Here is a 19190-nt window from a genome sequence, read left to right on the forward strand (position 1 = left end):
AGGACGGCCTTGAGGATCAGACACTTAGTGATGAACGGAGAGGGAGAAATAAGCTGTTTTTGGATGAGAAACCCAGGTAGAGAAAAGGAGAAAGTACACATACAGTGTGCTTACTATAGAATACACGAAGTATGTATGTACAAACATATGCATGGACCGTAGAAGTATATAAACATATGTAGTGGAGAAAATGCAGCAGAAGAGACAGCAAAGCCGAGAGCATGGAAATCAATGAGGCAGCCCAGTCCGAAATCCATGCGGAAGGGAAGGAGGACCAGTCCTCCACGCCCCGACCCGGGAGTGCAGAGAGAGAGTGAAGACACACAGCAGTTCTGAGAGATTTCCTGTCTATAGGAAGGTCACTGTCCCTATTTTTTCAAACATTAAGATATAAGGAGTTCTTCTTCCCACGTACAATCAGTACTGCAGGAGCTGGGGGTAAATGAGGCTCAGGCAGACTTCAGTCACACATTCGGGAAAAACTGTAACTCTTTCCTGGGTCAGCACGGGCCCGTGCGCCGCGCCGGAGACTGGGGTGTGTGGTCTGGCTGTGAGAATGTTTCCGCGTACATTAGGGAACTGGGCCGGTCGGTTCAGGTGAATTGGTCACAGCGCCCAGGTTAGTGACCTGGAAGCTACTCTGTGTCTCAATGCCACGCCCTTTCCTGTTGCTATTCCGCCTCTTCCTGATTTCCCTCCTTTGCATTGATACCTACTCCTCCCCTAAGCTGCAGTTTCTGTTTTCTCCATGCTTTACATTCATGTGCTGAACCATTCCACAAATATGTACAGTCTACCTATTATGTCCCAAGTATCAGAAGCTAACAACACCACGGGGGGGGGGTCTGGTCTGCATGGAGGCAGGACCCCCTGACATGAAGTTTGACTGAGAAAACCGACGGTAAACAGTAAGTAAAAAACCAGTCGCTGGGCCACACAGCAGAACGTTCACACAAAATGCTGCGGCGCCAGCCCCGTGCCTCGTCCCCGTCTAGTGTGAAAGTGCCGTTTCCCCAACGGGAGGCCCTCCTCTTTGGAAAGGAGTCGAAATACACCGTCTTTGTCAAAGACCTACTACTGGGCCACCAGGGCCACACTATGATGCTATAGAACCCAGGTGGAAACTTAGGTGTCCACCAGTCTCTGAGGCGACGTTTGGGTCCTGCTAACCCACAATTCCCTACGTGGCTTAATTCATGCTTCTGTAACTCATGGGAAATATCACCCTCTCAGCACCTGGCATGAACTGAAAATGTAAAACTGTTCGTAGCCTTCCTAAGATGTGGCTTCTGCACTGACCTCAGCAATGTTTCCGCATTTGAAGAAAAGCAAAGTAGCAAAGTTTATGTGTGTCTATGCTTTAAAAATCCCACCTCTGAATGGGCGGAGCAGATTGATGTGGGTGCCTTTATCTTTGGTCTGGCTGTCTTGGACATCTGAAAGTGAATTTAAAAAAAAAAAAAAAACTTCATTGGCAGACAATATATTCCACACCATAGTCAAGAATGCTTTCTGTTTGACAATCCAGGAGTCGGACTGTTGGGCCACACGGAAAGGGAAGAATGATGCTATTTAAGTTGGAACAGTAGAGAAGTTTTTCTTGATAAAGACTCAGATTTTAACCGTACCTTACTGAGTCTATTTTTATGCCTTGGTCTAATGCTCAAATATAGAAATACATTAACTTTTTTGTTTTCACGGCATTCCAACGTCAAAGTGGGCTTTTAGGGGAGCACTAAAAACTGCACACTTTTATAAAAATTGGGTTTTTTCTTATTTAATGAAAGACATATGGTCACAAAAAAGTGTTTATAAAGGAAGCTCTTTGTAACCCTGGCAGGCCTTGACCCTGTACCCCTCCTCCAAGCAGGCAAGCTCATGTTTGAAAATCTTTTCAGTTATGGTCATACTCTCTAAGGCAAAGCACCAAACCAAAGGGCAGGGAGTATTTCTCCTGCGGAGCAATGACTGCTGAAGCATTTCGGAAGGAGTGGGCTGCCTCCAGCCAGAGCCTGCCGTCTGCACAGACCCCCGCTCCTCAACATGCCGCCGCGACCTGGGCTCAGCTAACGAAGGTCAGAGGTTCAGACCTTCACATGCTCGCATCCTTATTTCAAGCTCGGTCGGGGTTTCTCAACCTTGACACGTTGACACATCTGACCGGATGGTTCCTTATTGGGGAGGCTATGCTGTGAGTAATAGGATTCTGACTTCCACCCACCAGATCCCACTAGTACCACCGCCATCAGAAATTTCTCCAGATGCTGCCAAGTGTCCGCCTGGGGCAAAATCACCCCACTCCCTGCTTGAACCATTGTTCTGACTGGAAACAATGTTTTGTTTTGTTTTTTTTCAGTTCCTCATTGGAGGGAGTAATTGCAATAATAAAAAAAACTTTAACAAGCTGAACTTTTTTTTAAAGTTCTTGTTTTTTTTTTTTTTTTGCCTGATTCCTTGAAGTGTTACCAATTACTCCATTTGAAGCCATGTGACATAAAGTGAGAAAATGTATGAGACTAATAGCTAATTATTTCATGGAGGAAAATAAAAATGTCTCAATCAGAACTTTTCCTCAATGAACACTTGGTCAGTAGTAACAATGTATGAGGAAGACGTGCGTGGTCATTATATCACGGGTCTTAATCTCATTTGTTATGCAATTAGATGCACCCTAAATAACGTTAGCCTTTTTAAATTTGAGGGCTGATTTGATTGGTTCGCATGCAACTGTACATACTTTCTAAATCCGTGTTTCAATGCTACTTTGTTTTATTCTTCGAACTTTGTTTACTATGTTCTGCCTACCCTAATCATGAAGAGAGATGCATTCCTAACTCAGGACTAAAAAATAATGTACATCAAGTCGAGGCAAACAGAATAAAATTGCTTTAAAAAAAGAACAGTTTTGAGTTAAAATACGCTTGTCCTCCTTGTAGTTTCTTTAAAGGGTCCTAAAGAAGTGACTTACTTTAAGTTCTGTTCTGGGATACTTAAGTGGATGCTTACATGCCTGATCCATGTATTCAGGCCGCTTAACTTTGAATAGACAGGTGTACACACTGCTTCTACGCAGTAACTATGATGAGTGGGTCCAGGCCTGCGCTCACCTGATCTAGTTTCCTTCAAGGTGGCTCACACTCCCTCTTCAGTGGACTTAAAGTTTCTTCTCCTTCCCTCATTTCCCCACGCACATTTTTAATATTGAAATTTGTCTTACCTTACTGGGTTTCTAAGTTTATAAAAATAACACATGAGTACAGAAGTAAATAAGTTTATATATGAATGTCTAGGGAAATTAAAAATAGCCCCTAACTTTTCTCCCACCCCACTTCCTACATACACCTTGATGGGTGCTCAAATACTCACAGAAACACATGTGTGTGCGTGCCCATGGGAGACACACACACACACACACACACACACACACACACACAAAACGACTCTTTCTCGGTCTCCTTGACATTCCAAAAGATGTCTAAGATACTGTTACAGAAAATATGGCCAACAAAATTAGGATGTAAGATGTAATTATCTCCATCATTTCTCACTAACTAGAGTGAAGTCACTTCTTCAGGAACAGGAGAGAGGCAATGAAATATAAATAAGCCCAGAGCCCCTTCGAAGGTCCCTACCATATCGCCCACCGTGGGCTCCTGACCACACACCTCTCCTGCCTTTCTGATAGGGTCTCTTTGGCAAGATCAATCAATTTGGGGATACAATACAGATTCTAATGTCTCCAAGTTTTCTGCCTTCAACTGAACTGCCCTTTCCTTTCACCGATGAAAATTAATGTCAGGGGGTTCAGAGACGGGGCATTAGCAACGTTCTTTTAAGACTGGTTTGCCAAAAAAGAACCAAGGGCTTGCTGGTGTTGGGATGATTGAGACAGACAGTTCATTTTTAGATTCGCATGGGACTAAAATAACATGTTGAGGCCAGCGAGCTTTCATGCTTTCTTCTTAAATTTAATAATATTCTTATTGGGTTACGTATAAATTAGGTGAACCAGATGGGCTGTCCTGAAATCCCAGGGAAATAGATTTGCTAAACTTCTCTAAGAAAATCAGGGAAAGCATATATATTATTCAAAAAAAGAAAAGGAAAGAACCCCAATTGAGCTGGCTATTTAAACTGCTTAGAATGTTCTGCTTTTCTCGCATTCATGTGAAGTACTGGAGAGGAAATGTACATCGTGACATGGTACTCTCTGCCCCTTACACCTCCCAGGACATGGCCAGGGTTGACGATGGGTTTTCAGTGTCCATCTGTCCTCTCTTCCATACGATCGAGGACAGGAATTCAGGAGTTGAGGGTCCGGCATAAGAGGCAAGGCAAAGGAACAGAGATCTGACATCTGTGCTCTTCAGCGTAATAGATTATGGTGACATTTGATGTGGCACACTCTGTCTCTGCAAATCACTGCTGGAGCCCAAGGGGTCACCAAGACACGCACCCCTTTCCACGTGTCCTGCCCAACGTGTTGAGGAATCACTAGACAAAAAGGAGTTTGTGGGTGTCACAGAACAGGCATTTACACTTGATCTTCCTTCCCTCTTCTTAAATGTCAAAGTCCTCCAGTCAGTGTACATCGATGGCATTTACCCTAACTAACCTGGTTACCATAACGTAACCAGGGCTTAATTATTTTTCAGTTCTGTGTTAGCATGTCGGAGCTCTATGTCTTCTCTGCAAATGTGCTTTCTCTCCAACCAAGGCAGAGTCCACTTCATTCTTGTTCTGGGAAATGTAAGAATCCTCTAGTTTGAAAAAATCTAAAGTTAAGTAATGGTAAATTTCTCTTTCAAAGGTAGTTTGAAAGAGATCAAATATAGTTTTCCCCCCAAACTTAAAATCTTTTAAAGCATTCATTCCTCAAGCTGAGATTCTTCTTAGTTTTTAGGTGTGTTTCTTCACCAACATCGTTAGGAAATTTGAGGGCTTTTGTGATAGAATTTTATTCCTTGTATTTTTAGTTCTCTACCTTTACTTTGCCTAATTTAATATCAAGGAAATTTAACCCAAACTCAAAGTCTTTAGTAAAGAAAGAGAACTAGAAGTCTATTGAATTCCAAAAAAATGCCCACCAAGAGAGGGCATCAAATTTTAACAAAATATTTTATTTTTGATTTTAGAGAGAGGGGAAGGGAGGGAGAAGGAAAAGGTGAGAAACATCGAGGGAGAGAGAAATACTGACTGTCCGCCTTCTGTACGCACCCCTGAGGATTGAACCCTCAGCCCATCCATGTGCCCCGACCCTGTGACCTTTCAGTTCCTGGGACGATGCCCAACCAACTGAGCCACACTGGCTGGGGCCAGAGAGGGCATCAGATTAAAGATGGAAATTAAACGTCTTGTCTCTAGGACAAAACATGGAGATGACTTTTTACCTGAAGGGCTCAGTTCTAAAAATGATACCTCCGTTTAATTTGTGCTAAAAAACAATAAAAAAACCCTCCCCATTACTGTATATATTTGTTCACATTCCCAAAGTGGACTTGGAAGCCCTAGATTCTGGTCTTTCCCAGGAAGACACGGACTGGAACCCACGGCCCAGGGAGACCCCTCTGAGGAGGAGGCAGACGCCACCGTGAGCAACTCGGGTGTCACTGTGCCAACAGGAAGACATTTCCAAAGGGACACAGAACCGATGGGCCTGGAGGGAAATGTTTTCCCGAGCAACCGTGATCTCCTCACGAAAGGAACATTTGCTTTGTAAGGAGAAGTAACAGCATATACGCAATTGTTCAGAGAGGAAAGTGGGCTTTGGAGATCTGTCCCTATGGGCATCGGTAATGTCAGTCTAAAGGTTTCAGCGTGGAGTTTCGAGGATTTAAGTGTACTTTAAAGATGGATGAAACAGATCAATTTTGCCGTCACTGCGGAAATGAATAGTCGAGTCCTTCCATACATGTCAGAATAGACCTCCGTGTGTGTGTGTGTGTGCACACACGTCCTGCACGGGGTATGTGGGAGGACGAACCCATGCACCCGGCTCACCTAACGAAGCGTTAATGGGGCGGGCTGCGCTCTCTTCAGTGTCTGGTCGGTATCCTAACCAGGAGGACACCATTCACTAGAAAAACAATCAGTCACTGTGCGTCTCAAATGCATCACTTGTCACATGGGGCCCCCGGGTAGGGCAGGCAGCAAGTCAGGAATGATGCCTCCGGGACAACTCAGAACAAGCGTTTCGGCACCGGAGGGGAAAAGACTCCCCTCCCTTGGCAGCCCTGGGACCTGTGGCTCTGGAGGTGGCAGAGCCTGTATCCCAGGGTTTTCCGTTTATACTGACACTCTGAGCTTGAGGGAACCAGCCCACAGATGTGCTGCTGGCATTGGGGGAGGCTCTTCGTGCCCAAGTCCGTGCTCAGTGTCGTGATCATATTCGAAGAATATTAACACTACATGCTTCATAAACTATCACTTGTTCATAACAGAAGCAACTACAAATTAAGGTCAATAAGTACTAGCACTTCCAAAGTAGCCCCTCTTCAATTAAAAATCAAACCGGTAAGCACACTGGTATCTTTGTCTATCCAACCTAACGGGTCCCCAAGGTCCCCACGACATTGTACCAAGTGTCCACAACGCAGAAGGCGGCTCTGGGAGGGGGCGGCTGGAGACGCAGGAGGGCCCTGCGCGACATCCTCGGGGCATCCTCAATGAGCAGCAGTTTAGAAGTTTTGAGTGTTGTTGCTCATCGTATTATAATTCATTGGAAATTCGTAAACTCTATTAAACTGAACATTTTACTACCCAGACGAAGTTGACTAAATAGGACACAACACGTGGATGACCTCTACTACGAAGAAGAGTGTTTTGGGGGTGAGTTTTACAAATGCCTTTAAGTCGTTGGTGAATCACTAGGGAAAGAGGCAAATCACAGAGGCTTCTCAAGTGGAATCAGGGTTAGCACCTCCTCAAAATGTCAGCAGCGGGCTCCCTGACCTGCCGCGCCCACAGCTGTACTGTCTGTGTGCACTAGAACCTCACCAGCGGGCCAGAGAGGCAGCCGCGGCCATGGGGCAGACCGGACCCTGAGCAGCATCCGACGTTTTTATTGGTCCAAAACTGAGATGTGCTATCTGGCATAAGAACTAAAATACCGGTTTTTATATTTTACCCAAATGTTGTTTGCTAGTAGTCATAGTGATAGAAATATTGCCCTGTACGTCATGTAAGAAATCTAACCAGTTTCATAACTTACCTGCTCTTTTAGAAAAGTGAACTGTTAGTGGGCTGAGTTCACCCCTAGCTCCTGCACAAATGCCTGTCTTGTGCTTTTCTGGTATTATTTTTAACTTCATTAAATATTATTACTTGGTATAAATTTATAAAGTGACACATTTTTCAATAGCAACGGTCTACGTCAACTTATTCCATAACAGCACATTCCATCCAATTAAACTGCAAGGTTTCCCACATTTGTTTTACATTCTACATGTATGGCTTATGAATAGCAATTTTGATGAGTTCCAGCTGGTTTAAACATGCAGGCAGACCCTGCTAGAACAGATTCTTTTCAGTTCTTATTGAATTCATTGAGGTCCATTTTAAGTGAGCCACCTGGCAGAATGAAGCACCAAGAAGTCTCCGTAGGACAAAATGAAAAACAATCACTCGGCTCCGCGTAGGCCCATCGTCCCCAACTTCATTGCTGGTATATAATTAACATCAGTGAGAAGTCGTTCTTACCTTCTGGGAAACTTGAATTAAAATTTAAACAAGCTAGCAACCCCATGAACTATTAAATTGCTCTTGTATCTATCTTAACAAAGTCAAGAGAATTTCCACCATTCGTGCGCGCTGCCCGGTTTCGCGAATCCATCACACACATTTCAGCCCCCCGCCCTCCCCCTTCCACCCAGCTGGAACGCATCAAGGGCGCAGCGGCCAAGTCCAATGTTGACCCCACCCTCCTCCCTCCACTTTGAGGCACCTTCAAAGGCAGAGCACCGATCGAACTCAGCTTCCCCAGCGCAGGCAGCCATCCTGAGCTTCAAGGCTCCAGTTTGGGGTTTTTATAACTGCACGTTAATAGGACAGCTTTGATTTGGGGTCAAAAACTTCAGTGGCCCTGGGTTTCATCAGAAGGTTAGCCCCCTCCTGCCAGAAAGCCCTCATTATGAAATCTTCTTTGCTCTGTGTCCATCTCCTTCCTTATCATGGCAACTTCCCTGAACTGCCCAAAGCCTGGCTCTGAAGGTCATATTTCCCTTCCCAAAGGTCAAAAGAGAACAGCCATTATGGTAGCCCAAACGCATGCCAGCCCGACCTTTGCACACCCTGTACCATCCGTACGTGGACACAAAAGACAGTCACTTCAACCAACGTGCAGGGGACACCCCTTCCCATGCACATGCTGGGGGGGGGGGTGGCTGGAAAGAAAGCAGCAGCTGCCGGACAAAGAACTTACTTTGTTGTTCCCCTGAGCATGCAGCCGCAAGGAAAAAAAAAAGAAAGAAAGAAATAGGTTAAACATGAATTTACTTTTAAACTGGGTGATTTCCGAGCTAGAGCAAAATCAAAACAAATCAATCCTGACACCCTTGGACTTACGCACAGCGCCTAGAGCTCAAGGACAAGTCGAGGAATCTACAGAGTCTAAGTGAAATCGCACATTTATAAGGGCAGAAAATCAAGAAAGAGAGATTCCCCCCTTTCTTTCTCCTCGAAATACTTGGAGTGTGGGAACCTGACCAAAAAGCATGGGTCCGAACTGGTAAGGAGTGAACCCTTAGCAGGAAAGGCAAAGTATTTAGTGTGTCGACTCGACCTTGCCCCCCAGCCCCTCCTCCAACATGCCAAGCAGTGGAAACTTTCGGCAGCCAATGCGTTTTTAAACAAACACTGCATCCTTGGTTTCAAAGAAGGTGGGGGAAAAAAAGGGCAAAAAGAGCAGAAGGAACAAGTGGGTGGTTCTGCAGAGACAGGGGAAGCAGACCGAGGTCTGACCTCCCTCTCTGTTCCATTCCTTTATTTTGTAAATTACGAGTTTTGTCCTGGGTCAGCACGGGAAGCGCCCACTGTATAGTGGGGACGTGGCCAAGATAAACACTGGTCCACATTCAAGAAAATGGGTCTGGAAAGGTTAGTCACAAAAATGCAGTCACTTCTAAAAGGGACACTCTGGATAGAACACAGAGCAGCCAGTGACAGGCAGCAGGCAAATGGGTCTCCTGTTTCCACTGAAGCTGCAAGGGTTTGATTTATATCAAACAATTTCACTCACATATGGCTTTAAAAAAATAGAGCCGTGATTCATTAGTCCCAGGGCAGCCAGAGGCCTGGCCAGGTCAGATCCTGTGGGGGAGAATTGCCGGGACAGGGAGGGACCCATCCGATCGGAGCCCGTCTCACAAGGGGCCCAGGAGGGATTTGGTGCTGAGATGGCAAGTCGAAGAGACGAGTTAGAAAGAGCCTGTGCCTCTGGGCAGGGGACTGAGCGAGGTGGAGTCACAGGTTGGGCTGGAGGGCTGGAGAGCTGGCATTCGGGTTTTCAGGGCGGGTTGTGGAGGGGAGATAAGACGTACACAGGCCTCCTGGAGAGCGGTTAGGTAAGGACTGCGGGAGAGCGCATTTTCTGGAAAACAATGCCAATCGGTGACTCGGAGGAAATGTCTAATTCAAGGACCATCACAGCCATCGCATTTAATAAAAACGTAAACTTAGACACTGATAAAATAAGTGTGGAGAAGCTTCCTGGCATTGTGAGTTACTATGGTATAACTGTTAACAGCACCGGCTTATGTGAGGTGTCAAGAATGAATGGAGGAGGAATCTTTTGTAAAAAAAAAAAAAATATGCCAACTGTTCAATAAGGCAATAAAGCTCCCCAGGGGGAATTTTATCAGGAGAAAAATTCTATTTTAGAGAATAATGGGGCTCTGGTTCTCCAAAGAAGTGCAATATTGCCGCAAATTCCTCAGACAGATGGAATTTATTGCATTCCATAGCGGTGCAGCTTTGATCTAGCAAATCAGTTTCAGGAGTTCGAGCAAGTACTTCTGCATGTCAGGGAACGCCTGGCTTCTTCGCTCCGTGGCAGATGGTTCTCTCCGTCGTGGCCACAGTGATGTCACAGAGTAGGGGCCTTAATCCTTAGACAAGAGGAACGTACACGTGGAGGACGGGGGGCCAGGGCGGGGCTCTGCCATTTCTCGTTTCCTTCCATCATTTCCCAACTGTCTATCCTGAAAGTGGTGATGAGTGGGCAGCTGCAAATGCTTCACAAACCCCGCGCTGCTCTGTGCGGCCGCCTTGAGGGCTGGATCCTCAAAGGCACCTCTCCTGAGGAACAACTAAGACTCTTGGAACTGGTCCGGTAACTGCCTTGGTGCTGAGCCTGCGAAGGATGAAGGGGCGCGTGGCAGCACTAAGGTGAGCATCCTCAGAGGCGGACAGGGCCACGTGAGTGGTCATCGCCATAGCAACACATTTTTCTGGAGGTCTGTGGTGGCTTCTTGTCTTTGCCTAGGGAGGTACAGAGCCCCCCTCCTCTCCTCACCATTCCTGCAAAGAAAAGTCCAGTTTGGGGAGTCGCCCAAAAGGGATTTTTGAAGTCCCCCAAAAACTTCGTTGTAGGATGGTTTCAACCTCCAAAGCATGATGCCCAGGAGTATGGAATGCAGAGGTAAAGTAAAATCCCCGGGCGTCCACTTTCCACTGCCAATTTTCATCTGGGAGGGCTGTCTGTCTACAGCCAACAGAAACCTCGTGAAAAGTCCTGGGGTGTACGAGTTATACGCAATACTGAACTTGCACCCATTTCTTTGCAGGGCCTGCGTGAATCTGGGGCCACCGCTTCCAGGCAGCAGGCTGGCATCCGGGGCAGGCCCGGGAACCCTCCCTTCCCCACAGCCTCTCCAGCTCCCTGCTGGCCGATGGGGCCCGGAGGCTGGGCTGCCCACCAGGCAGTGTGACCCCAGGACTCCCCTCAGCGACTCAGCTTCCTCGGCCAAGAGCTGGGGAAATTCTCCCTCACGTGCCCGACCCCAGTGAGTTTCCAAAGAAACGGGAACTACTGTACTAAACCGGCAAATGGATCTTCGTGGGTACACGGGTGATCCTCAACAACGCTGATCGTGGCCGTGGCACTGGATACCTGCACCCAGTTCCAGGCACCGAATGCATGTGATGGGTCACTGTCTTCATCTGATCTCATCCCATCACTCAAGGAAGGTTTTGTTGTTTTGAGTTGAAAAAAGAATACGCAACTCGACAGAGTTAAGCAAGTCGCCTGAGCCACACAGCTAGCACGTGGGAGGGTCGGGATTCAAATGGAAGTGGGTGTGACTTCAGTCCCCCTCGCTTCACTCAGACAAAATGGCCCAAAGTGTTTGGAACACCTTCGTGTCCATGTATAATTTGGGTCATGTTCTGAGCAGACAAAACTGTGCCAGAAAAATCGGTCCTTTATTGTATCACATTCTTTGGATATTTAATCAAATTCACATTGATTTGCATCCGAACTTATAGGAAACATTTATGTGTGTGGCCTGTAAAATAATCTTGTAAAAGTGCTTGAACTGTAGTCTGTAACTACTGATACACTCAGACACACTCACCTCAGTGCAATCATTAAAAAAAGTGAATTCCATTAGAAACATCTTTTACTTTGAAAATGCGTAAAATCCTGCACACCTAATGTAACACTGTAAAATTGTCTAGTGGTCATCATTTCAAATGTAATGACCGAAGGAAACAGAAACAAAAGATAAAATTCTGCGAGATCCAAATTCAGATTCAAATCCATTTTTATCCCACTGCGGTGGCTTGGAAAGAATGCTGCTTTGGGGCTCGGGGAGGTTACGTGTGAGTCCACGGGGGAAGTGGGTGGCACCTTGGGAAACCCAGTCTGGGGCCCCTCATTTCCGGCTCAGGGCCGCACACAACGCTGCTCAGATTAGACGTCCACGCTTTGCCCTGGGTCCGGAGAGGTGAAGGGGCCAACGGTGGTTAGAAAGTGCCCATGGGAATACAGACGGGCCGTTGCGTTTTCTACAGATGCTCACTGTAGTTCTCTCCCATTGCAGAGCAATTACTGATGCGCATCTGTCTTTTCACTACCCTTGGAACTCCCACCGAATGAGAGCTGCAGCTTTTTAAAGTCTGACTCTCTGGAGTCCGCCATCCCAGTGATGGATGAAGTCGAGGAAGGAAGTGGGGGAAGAGGGGGGAAGGGGAGGGAACAAAGGAAAAACGCTGCAGCAAACTGGAAATGACCTAGAGACAGAAGACATGGGCTGGCCGAATACTACGGCGTTAGTGACATAAAAACATTCCATCGTGTGGATGTGACAGAAAAAGATGACGGGGAAAAGCGTGTTATATAAAACAGTGTGGCTGAAAATAAAGTTTGTCCGAATCATTTTACTCAAATCTGGGTCCTTGCTATTTACCTAAATGAAGCCAACCTTATAAGTTTTTAAAAACCAATCAATGTAAAAATTTTTCAGTTAAAACGGAGGCGTGGGAAGCAGAACTTTTTGGGTCTGGACTCAAGTCCGTGTGAGTTTACAGGTAGAAAATCACAGTGACACACCAGAAGGCCTAAAAACTCACGTAGAGAGCGTCACCTGTGATTAGCTTTATCCGGCGTCTTCATCAAGTTTTTCTAAATAAGAAATACCCGGGCCTGAAAGTACCCCTCCCCCAAGTCTATCTGCTCTCAAAATGGGACGTTTACACAAACATTCCACTCAGAGGCTTTCGGTGGTTAGCGGCCATCTAATCATCTGAAAGCCAAGTCATGTGACCTGGGGATTCTATGGTGCATAAAAAAATGCAAATATTGTTTATGGTGGAAACTGAGAAAAGCACTGTTCGTGGCCCGCTGCCAAGTTTAATTTCCTGTCGTGTCTTCGGCGTGCAGTAAAGGGGCCCTTTGTCTCCATCTCCCAAACAACTGCACCAAATGTGTGTTTCAAAACAAATAAAAAGCACGTGAGAAGAACCAAAAGAAATTAGGTAGGGTTTGCTTAATCTCTAGATTTGCCAAAAATTGAGCATTCTGTGAAAAAAAAGGGCTAATATTTCATTGAGCGTCTCCTTTGTGTAGAACTGTGGACATGTGAAAACCCAGGTTTATAAACACTGAGGAGCAGGTAATTTTGCTTTTCCAAGACACTTTTTTTTTTTTTTTGCTCTCACAAGAGAGGCATTACTTAATTTCTTTAAATAGTAAACTTGCCTAGTGCATTTAAAATAGGTGTCGTTGACAAGATCATGACTTAAGAAAAGGTTTTCACAAACATTGGCAGTTGTATGTAAGGGGGATACACACACATACAGATTTAATATAGCCAAGCACATTTAGAAGATAGAAATACCACAGGGCCTTTACAATTTCACTGGGCGATAATATCCGCAGAGTTTTCACTCTCTCCTCCGCTTGTTAAAGAAAGCAATCTGTGATGGAATCACCATCACCATCAGTAGAAACGATGCTTATTTGTGCCCACCTTACTCAATGCTTGTCCTGCACTATCTCCTGCATTCAATCCTGTCACCCATGCTATGGGGGACTTTCGTTCGCTCTGCTTTAGAAATGGGAACCTTGAAACATAACGCGGCTAGGGAACCTGCCCCGCAGCCCCCAGTGCCCAAGCCTACAGAATCTCACCCTCAGTAGTCTGCCGCACACTCTGCCCTTGAACTCACCTGCTCTACTGCTTCTCCTAACACCCAGCCGCTACGATTGTAGAAAATGGGAATCTTATTGTGTCACTGAACTGGCTCAAAGCCCTCTACTGGTGTTCCAGCTCACTCAGAATAAAACTCAGATGCTCCCCACTCCTTCAGGGCCCACACGGCCTGCCCTTGACCACTCTCTCAGAAACTGCCACCCTCTTCTGTCCTTCCTCCGTGTGCTCCGGACACACTGACTAGTTTGTTGCCCTTCTAAGATGCTGAGCCGGCTTTGTGTGCGCGAGTCCTCTGCCACCGTGATCCTTCTTTGGCCTCTCCTATGGCTCCCTCCCTCCCTTCCTTCAGGAGCTTGGCCCAAGGTCAGCTCTTCCACGGGGCCTTCCCTCATCACCTTGATGACAATACAACCGGCCCTCACTCACGCTGGCCATCCCTTTATTTTTTAATAGAACGTATCCCTCTCTTAAACCACACTGTACAGTTATGTGGTTATTCACTGTCCTGATTGATGTCTGCTCCTTGGTGGTGGGACCTCACCGCTCTCCTCTGTGTCTCTGGGGTCTAGCCTGGTACCTGGAAAAAACCCGGGCTCGACAGGCTTTTGTGGAATGAAAAGAAGACAAATTCACCTGGAATGTTTACAGTTTCTAAGATAGAATGTTTGTGAAATCAAACACACTACCATCGAGAGATGGGGAAGAGTAGAAGGTAATGACTCGAATTCACACGTGACTTTGTAAAATGCTTTCTCGTGTGTGGTCTGCAGAGTGGTGTCCATCCACACAGGCACGTGCGCACACAGCTGACGAAGTCTGGCAAATACAACAATCACACTCCAGTACTTCTGTGCTTGGTGTCAGCTGGGTGGGGGCTGGTCACCCTACCGGGAGGACACAGGGCATATTGTGGGGTTCACGGTTTTAGGTGCTAACCAGACAAAGGGATGGGGTTCAGCAGCGGTCTATGTGCGAGCTAAAAGAACAGCAGTAAGGAGAACATTCCTGCACAAACCCTCAGTCTTTTAGCCTGGAGCTCCGTTAAATTTTAATGTAACCTTGGGGATGCATTCAGGCCCGACTGTCCCTGCAGAGAACCTCCCATGGGCCTACATTGCATCCATATCTCAGACTTACCTTGTCTCTATGCGGGGCCTAGAAATCATCCAACTGGCGTGTGGTCAGCCCTGTAAGCACCCTGGTCAAGCTGGCCTCCCCCACCCCCCGAGGCTCAGTCTCAGCGCTGGATCTGGGGGAGCCCGAGTAGCACGGCAGCTTGTGGGGTGCAGTCAGGGGGCAGGGAGAGGCACCCGGCTGCAGGCTGGGGAATGGTATGCGGACGAGTATTGGGCTGGGCTTCCTCAGAGTTGAAATCCAGACCCGTCTGCGAAGTATTACATTTTCCAAAGAACACAAACAGAAGGTCTGCTTATGAACTTGAATGAGAAAAGTGTCTTCGAGACACTTGAAGTGTATTAATCAAGGTAAGTGGGAATGCCTACCTAATTTTTTTCCTTCTTTCACACAATGACATTAGCCAGAGTTTGAGAACAGATGTAATTTTGGAACAGGTACTACAGACATAATGAGAGGAGGTAGATTTTTATAAAAGTAAGCACATTTTTAAGAATCTAAAATAGTGTTACGATTAATTTTATACATATACTGACTACAAGCAGTTTATAATGTATGTTGTATGTGCTATGACTACATGAAGAATGTTATAAACTGCCAGTATTAATACCGTAACAACTCTGGAGTAGCATGTAAGGGAAAATAAAACTTGAAGTTAAAACAAAGCAACCCTCTCGTAGTCTGAGCTTACATATTGTATGCTTCCTGGCAGACTAGGGCATTTCCTTTAACAAATACACTGATCCACTCCTTAAAATATTTAGAAATCTCATGGAGAAAAAAATATATAGAAGCAGAGCATCACTTAAAACTGTTGCACATGAGGTCACAAGAGAGCCGGCTTCCCCCCGCATACAGTGTGCAGAATTACCTTTCCTCAAACATGGTCAATAACTTCAGAATAAGAGAGTTCTCCAACTTACTAAGGACTTGTCGGGGTAGACGCCAGCTCTGAGCAGAGAGGCCTTCCAGCTGTCCACGTCCTCCTGGGAGTCGCAGGCCAGCTCCAGGAAGCGGTAGTCTTTGTACACATTCCTGGAGTTCAAAGAGACCCTGCTTTAGTGCTGAAGCGCATTCAGAAAGCTTTGCTCTCTCTGCAGACAATGGTACACGGGATAGGCCAATGGCTACTTCTCTCCGTCACTGGAGGGGGGAAATCACTGTCTTTAAAATACTTTCGCAAATTCCCACACAGAGGCATTATATAGTTTTTTTAAAGCCCCCTCATTAAAGAACTCATAGTTGTCTGTACTGCTGATCAAGAAGTTGAGAAAATCCAAACGCTCTCAATGGGGTAACCCACTGGGTACCAACGAGGGGGGGGGGCGTGATCTAAGGGGAAAGGGTTTGCTGTTGCCTGGTAATCAGATCAATTCTCTGAAACTATTTTACAGGACTAAGTGGCTCAGGAAACTTTAAAACACATGGCAGGAGTCTCACACACCAAAAAGACGATGCTGGATTTAAAACAGACGCGCTCGTCAGATGGGAGAGGAGAGAACCTTCACCAGCACTGGGTGGAGTGAGGGGCTTAATCAGTGCATCTTGGTAACTGGGCCAAAGCTACAATTTTATATTTCTTTTGCTAATGATAAAACAACACAAAAGACGTACCACATGGCCATTTGAAAAATCTGGAAACTAGGTCACAGTGAAAATGGCAACAGTCACCCCGTTTCACGGTTTACAAAGAGCTTTATTTCTTTATACTTTTTCTCTGCATTTTTCACGCAGTTGCGTTTTTGTCTCTATATCAGTTTTGTGTCCTTTTTCATTTACTGCTACACCACAGTTATCTACTTACACCATTACATCTTTATACACATCAAATTATGACAATAATCAGTATTATAAATGTATGGTAACTTCCTTGACCTCTTCTTATTATTAGACAACTAAGTCATTACCTTTTTTTTGCAATCATAAATAATGCTTAAATGAGTATTTTATCCATAAGCCTTTGACACATTTACTATTATTTTCTGAGAGTAGATTCCTCTAAATAAAGTCACAGGATCGAAGTTATGATCATTGTTAAAGACACTGGTTGATACACCTGGAAAATTCAGAAAAGCAAATCCAACGTAGACAGACACCAGCAGTGTGCAAGACCAACGATCTCCTTCTCCTTCTCTCTCAAGGTGTTCTCATTTGTGCCCAAGAGCCTCGGGTCGTGCCTGGACCCAGACGGCTCACCTACTTGCATGTCCAGACCTGTTCCAGATTCCCACCACCCGCTGACTTCTCCATGTGGGTCTCTCAGAGGCACCTTGAAGTGAGTGGCACCTGCTGACGCCTGACTTGGCGTTCCCAGTTCGTGCAGCAGCAGTACGTGGCCCAGACATTTGGGGGAGTATCTCAGCCACCTTCCACGCTCCCACGCCCCTCTTCCACTTTGCCACCTGAAAGTGTACTTCTGGTACACTGATAAAGCTCCATCTTATTATCATGTCCCCAGTGGTCTCCCAGTGTCACATGTCCCTTTCAAGCTTATTGTCCTCCCTGAGTCCTCATCATGCTCTCAAGATGTGAGTGGATATTTTTACTCCTGGCCTAAAACGCTCTAACAGCTACCTGTGTTTAGGAAAAAAACCACACCCCCGATGAGACCAGCAAGGCCCTGCATGGTCTGGCCCACCACCTCCTTCCTCTCCAGCTTCTTCTCACACTCTGCTCACCTGCTCTTGCTGCTCCGGCCCCATTGACCTTCTTCTCCCTTCTCCAATGGGCTACCCTCGCTCCCGAGTCTCTGAATATCCTGCCCCCTCTGCAGCGCTTCCCCCCCACACCCAGCTGTCACACAGTTAACGCCAAAGCATCGCCACGTTCCGAGACACCACTTTCCTGACACCCCTGCAGGTCGGCTCCTCTCTCAACCACTTTTCCTAATTCACATTTATGTTTCCCTTCGTGGCACTTCTGGTGTGATTTTGGAACTATGTGAGTTTCTTTTTCTTTCTCATTTACTTCTAAATTTTGATAATGTCTGTTTTCCCAGCTAGCCTGTAAACAACATTAGGACAGAGACTATACCATTTTCTTTGCTCATCAATCTATCCCCCAGGGGATTCTGGGAAGTTTTACTTGTGTTTATTTCTTGCCATAGCTCTATGCTTGGGTTTAGTTTTGTTATTTGAAAATTTTTTTAGAACGCTCTTTACTGTTTCTTTTGTGTAGGGTGGGAAACAAACTGCCTTTTTGGCTTCTATATTTTTCAGAGGTTTTCAATTCTACAGGTAAAGGATCATTTTTAAGTTTTCCAAATCATTCTTTAGATCATTTTTGTATATATGAGATTCAGGAGTAAAATAATTCTTGACTCAATGAAGACTTTAGAAGCTTTTACATTCCTCTACTTTCTCTCATGATAATTGCCGTCTACAAGTATCGACGTAGATTGTTTCTGAATTACTGTTTTCACATCTCTTCGAGAGTCCCCTTTTTCTTTTTCTTTTTTTCACTTTTTGCATTTGATGTTGTTACACTTAAGCAATTACTGAGATGGAACTCGAGGTGTAAGTGGAATAAATGTTTATCATCGGGCACTTTTTCCACCTGGACTTGCCCATCTGTAAATCCTTACTTGGGCTCTTGTTTGAATCGGCCTCTAAGAGGGCTGGGCTGGGTCTCTGGTCGGGGCCACATCCACACTCTCACGTGGATTCAGAGAGGAAGGGCGGACGTCCCTTCCCGTTGTCTTCCTGTTTAGCTCATTGTCTTAATCAGGGGTAAGGTGTGCATTGGTCACTCACAGACTTTCCACCTCGGCCACTCCACGAGTCTTATGGAGGGAGGGGCTTAATCAGTGCATCTTCGTAACTGGGCCAAAGCTACAATTTTATATTTCTTTTGCTAATGATAAAATAACACAAAAGATAGACCACATGGCCATCTGAATAATCTGGAAACTAGGTAAAAGTGAAAATGGCGAAAGTCACCCCTGTGTAAAAAGCTTCTAATTTTTCACCATCTTAAAAAAAAACAAAAACCCTCATTTAATCTTCAGAGTAATCCTGCCAACTCGGTAATGGGGCCGTTTCACAGCTGAGGATGCTGAGATCCAGAGAGATTAGGTGGCTTTTCTGAGATCCAGTGGCCGACAAATGGCACGACCTGGGCCCACCACAGTCCTGGCATGTGGCCTCCTTCAAACACACATTTGTTGAATGAATGCATGAATGAGTTACAGAATGAACTGAGATCGTGCTTATTTTTACAACTACCTTATATCGTTTTTTGATTGAATCCTTAACTTTCTACAGAGAATGTAACATAAAAAAGTTTGAAGAGGCAGATCACAATAAGCAGAATGAGCGATTTCCATTAAACGTGGGGCGCATTTAAAGAAAACGTATTCTCCAAGTATGAAAGTTTATTTTTGGAAAATCTGGAAGATTGCTACAAAGC

At 45.6% G+C, this 19190-nt stretch overlaps 1 protein-coding gene across 7 annotated transcripts in view; it reads right to left on the minus strand.

Moving 5' to 3' along the window:
- DNM3 (dynamin 3) overlaps positions 1-19190 on the minus strand; it is a 374683-nt gene that overhangs the window by 70354 nt on the left and 285139 nt on the right. For all 7 annotated transcript variants that reach the window (XM_053659308.1, XM_053659307.1, XM_053659304.1 and 4 more), the window contains one exon: positions 15707-15818. In XM_053659308.1, the coding sequence (XP_053515283.1) occupies positions 15707-15818 (112 nt within the window). The remainder of the gene's footprint in view (positions 1-15706; positions 15819-19190) is intronic.

Source organism: Artibeus jamaicensis, unplaced genomic scaffold, assembly GCF_021234435.1.
Source record: "Artibeus jamaicensis isolate MK-2021 breed Jamaican fruit bat unplaced genomic scaffold, CSHL_Jam_final scaffold_625, whole genome shotgun sequence".
NCBI classification, from domain to species: Eukaryota; Metazoa; Chordata; class Mammalia; order Chiroptera; family Phyllostomidae; genus Artibeus; species Artibeus jamaicensis.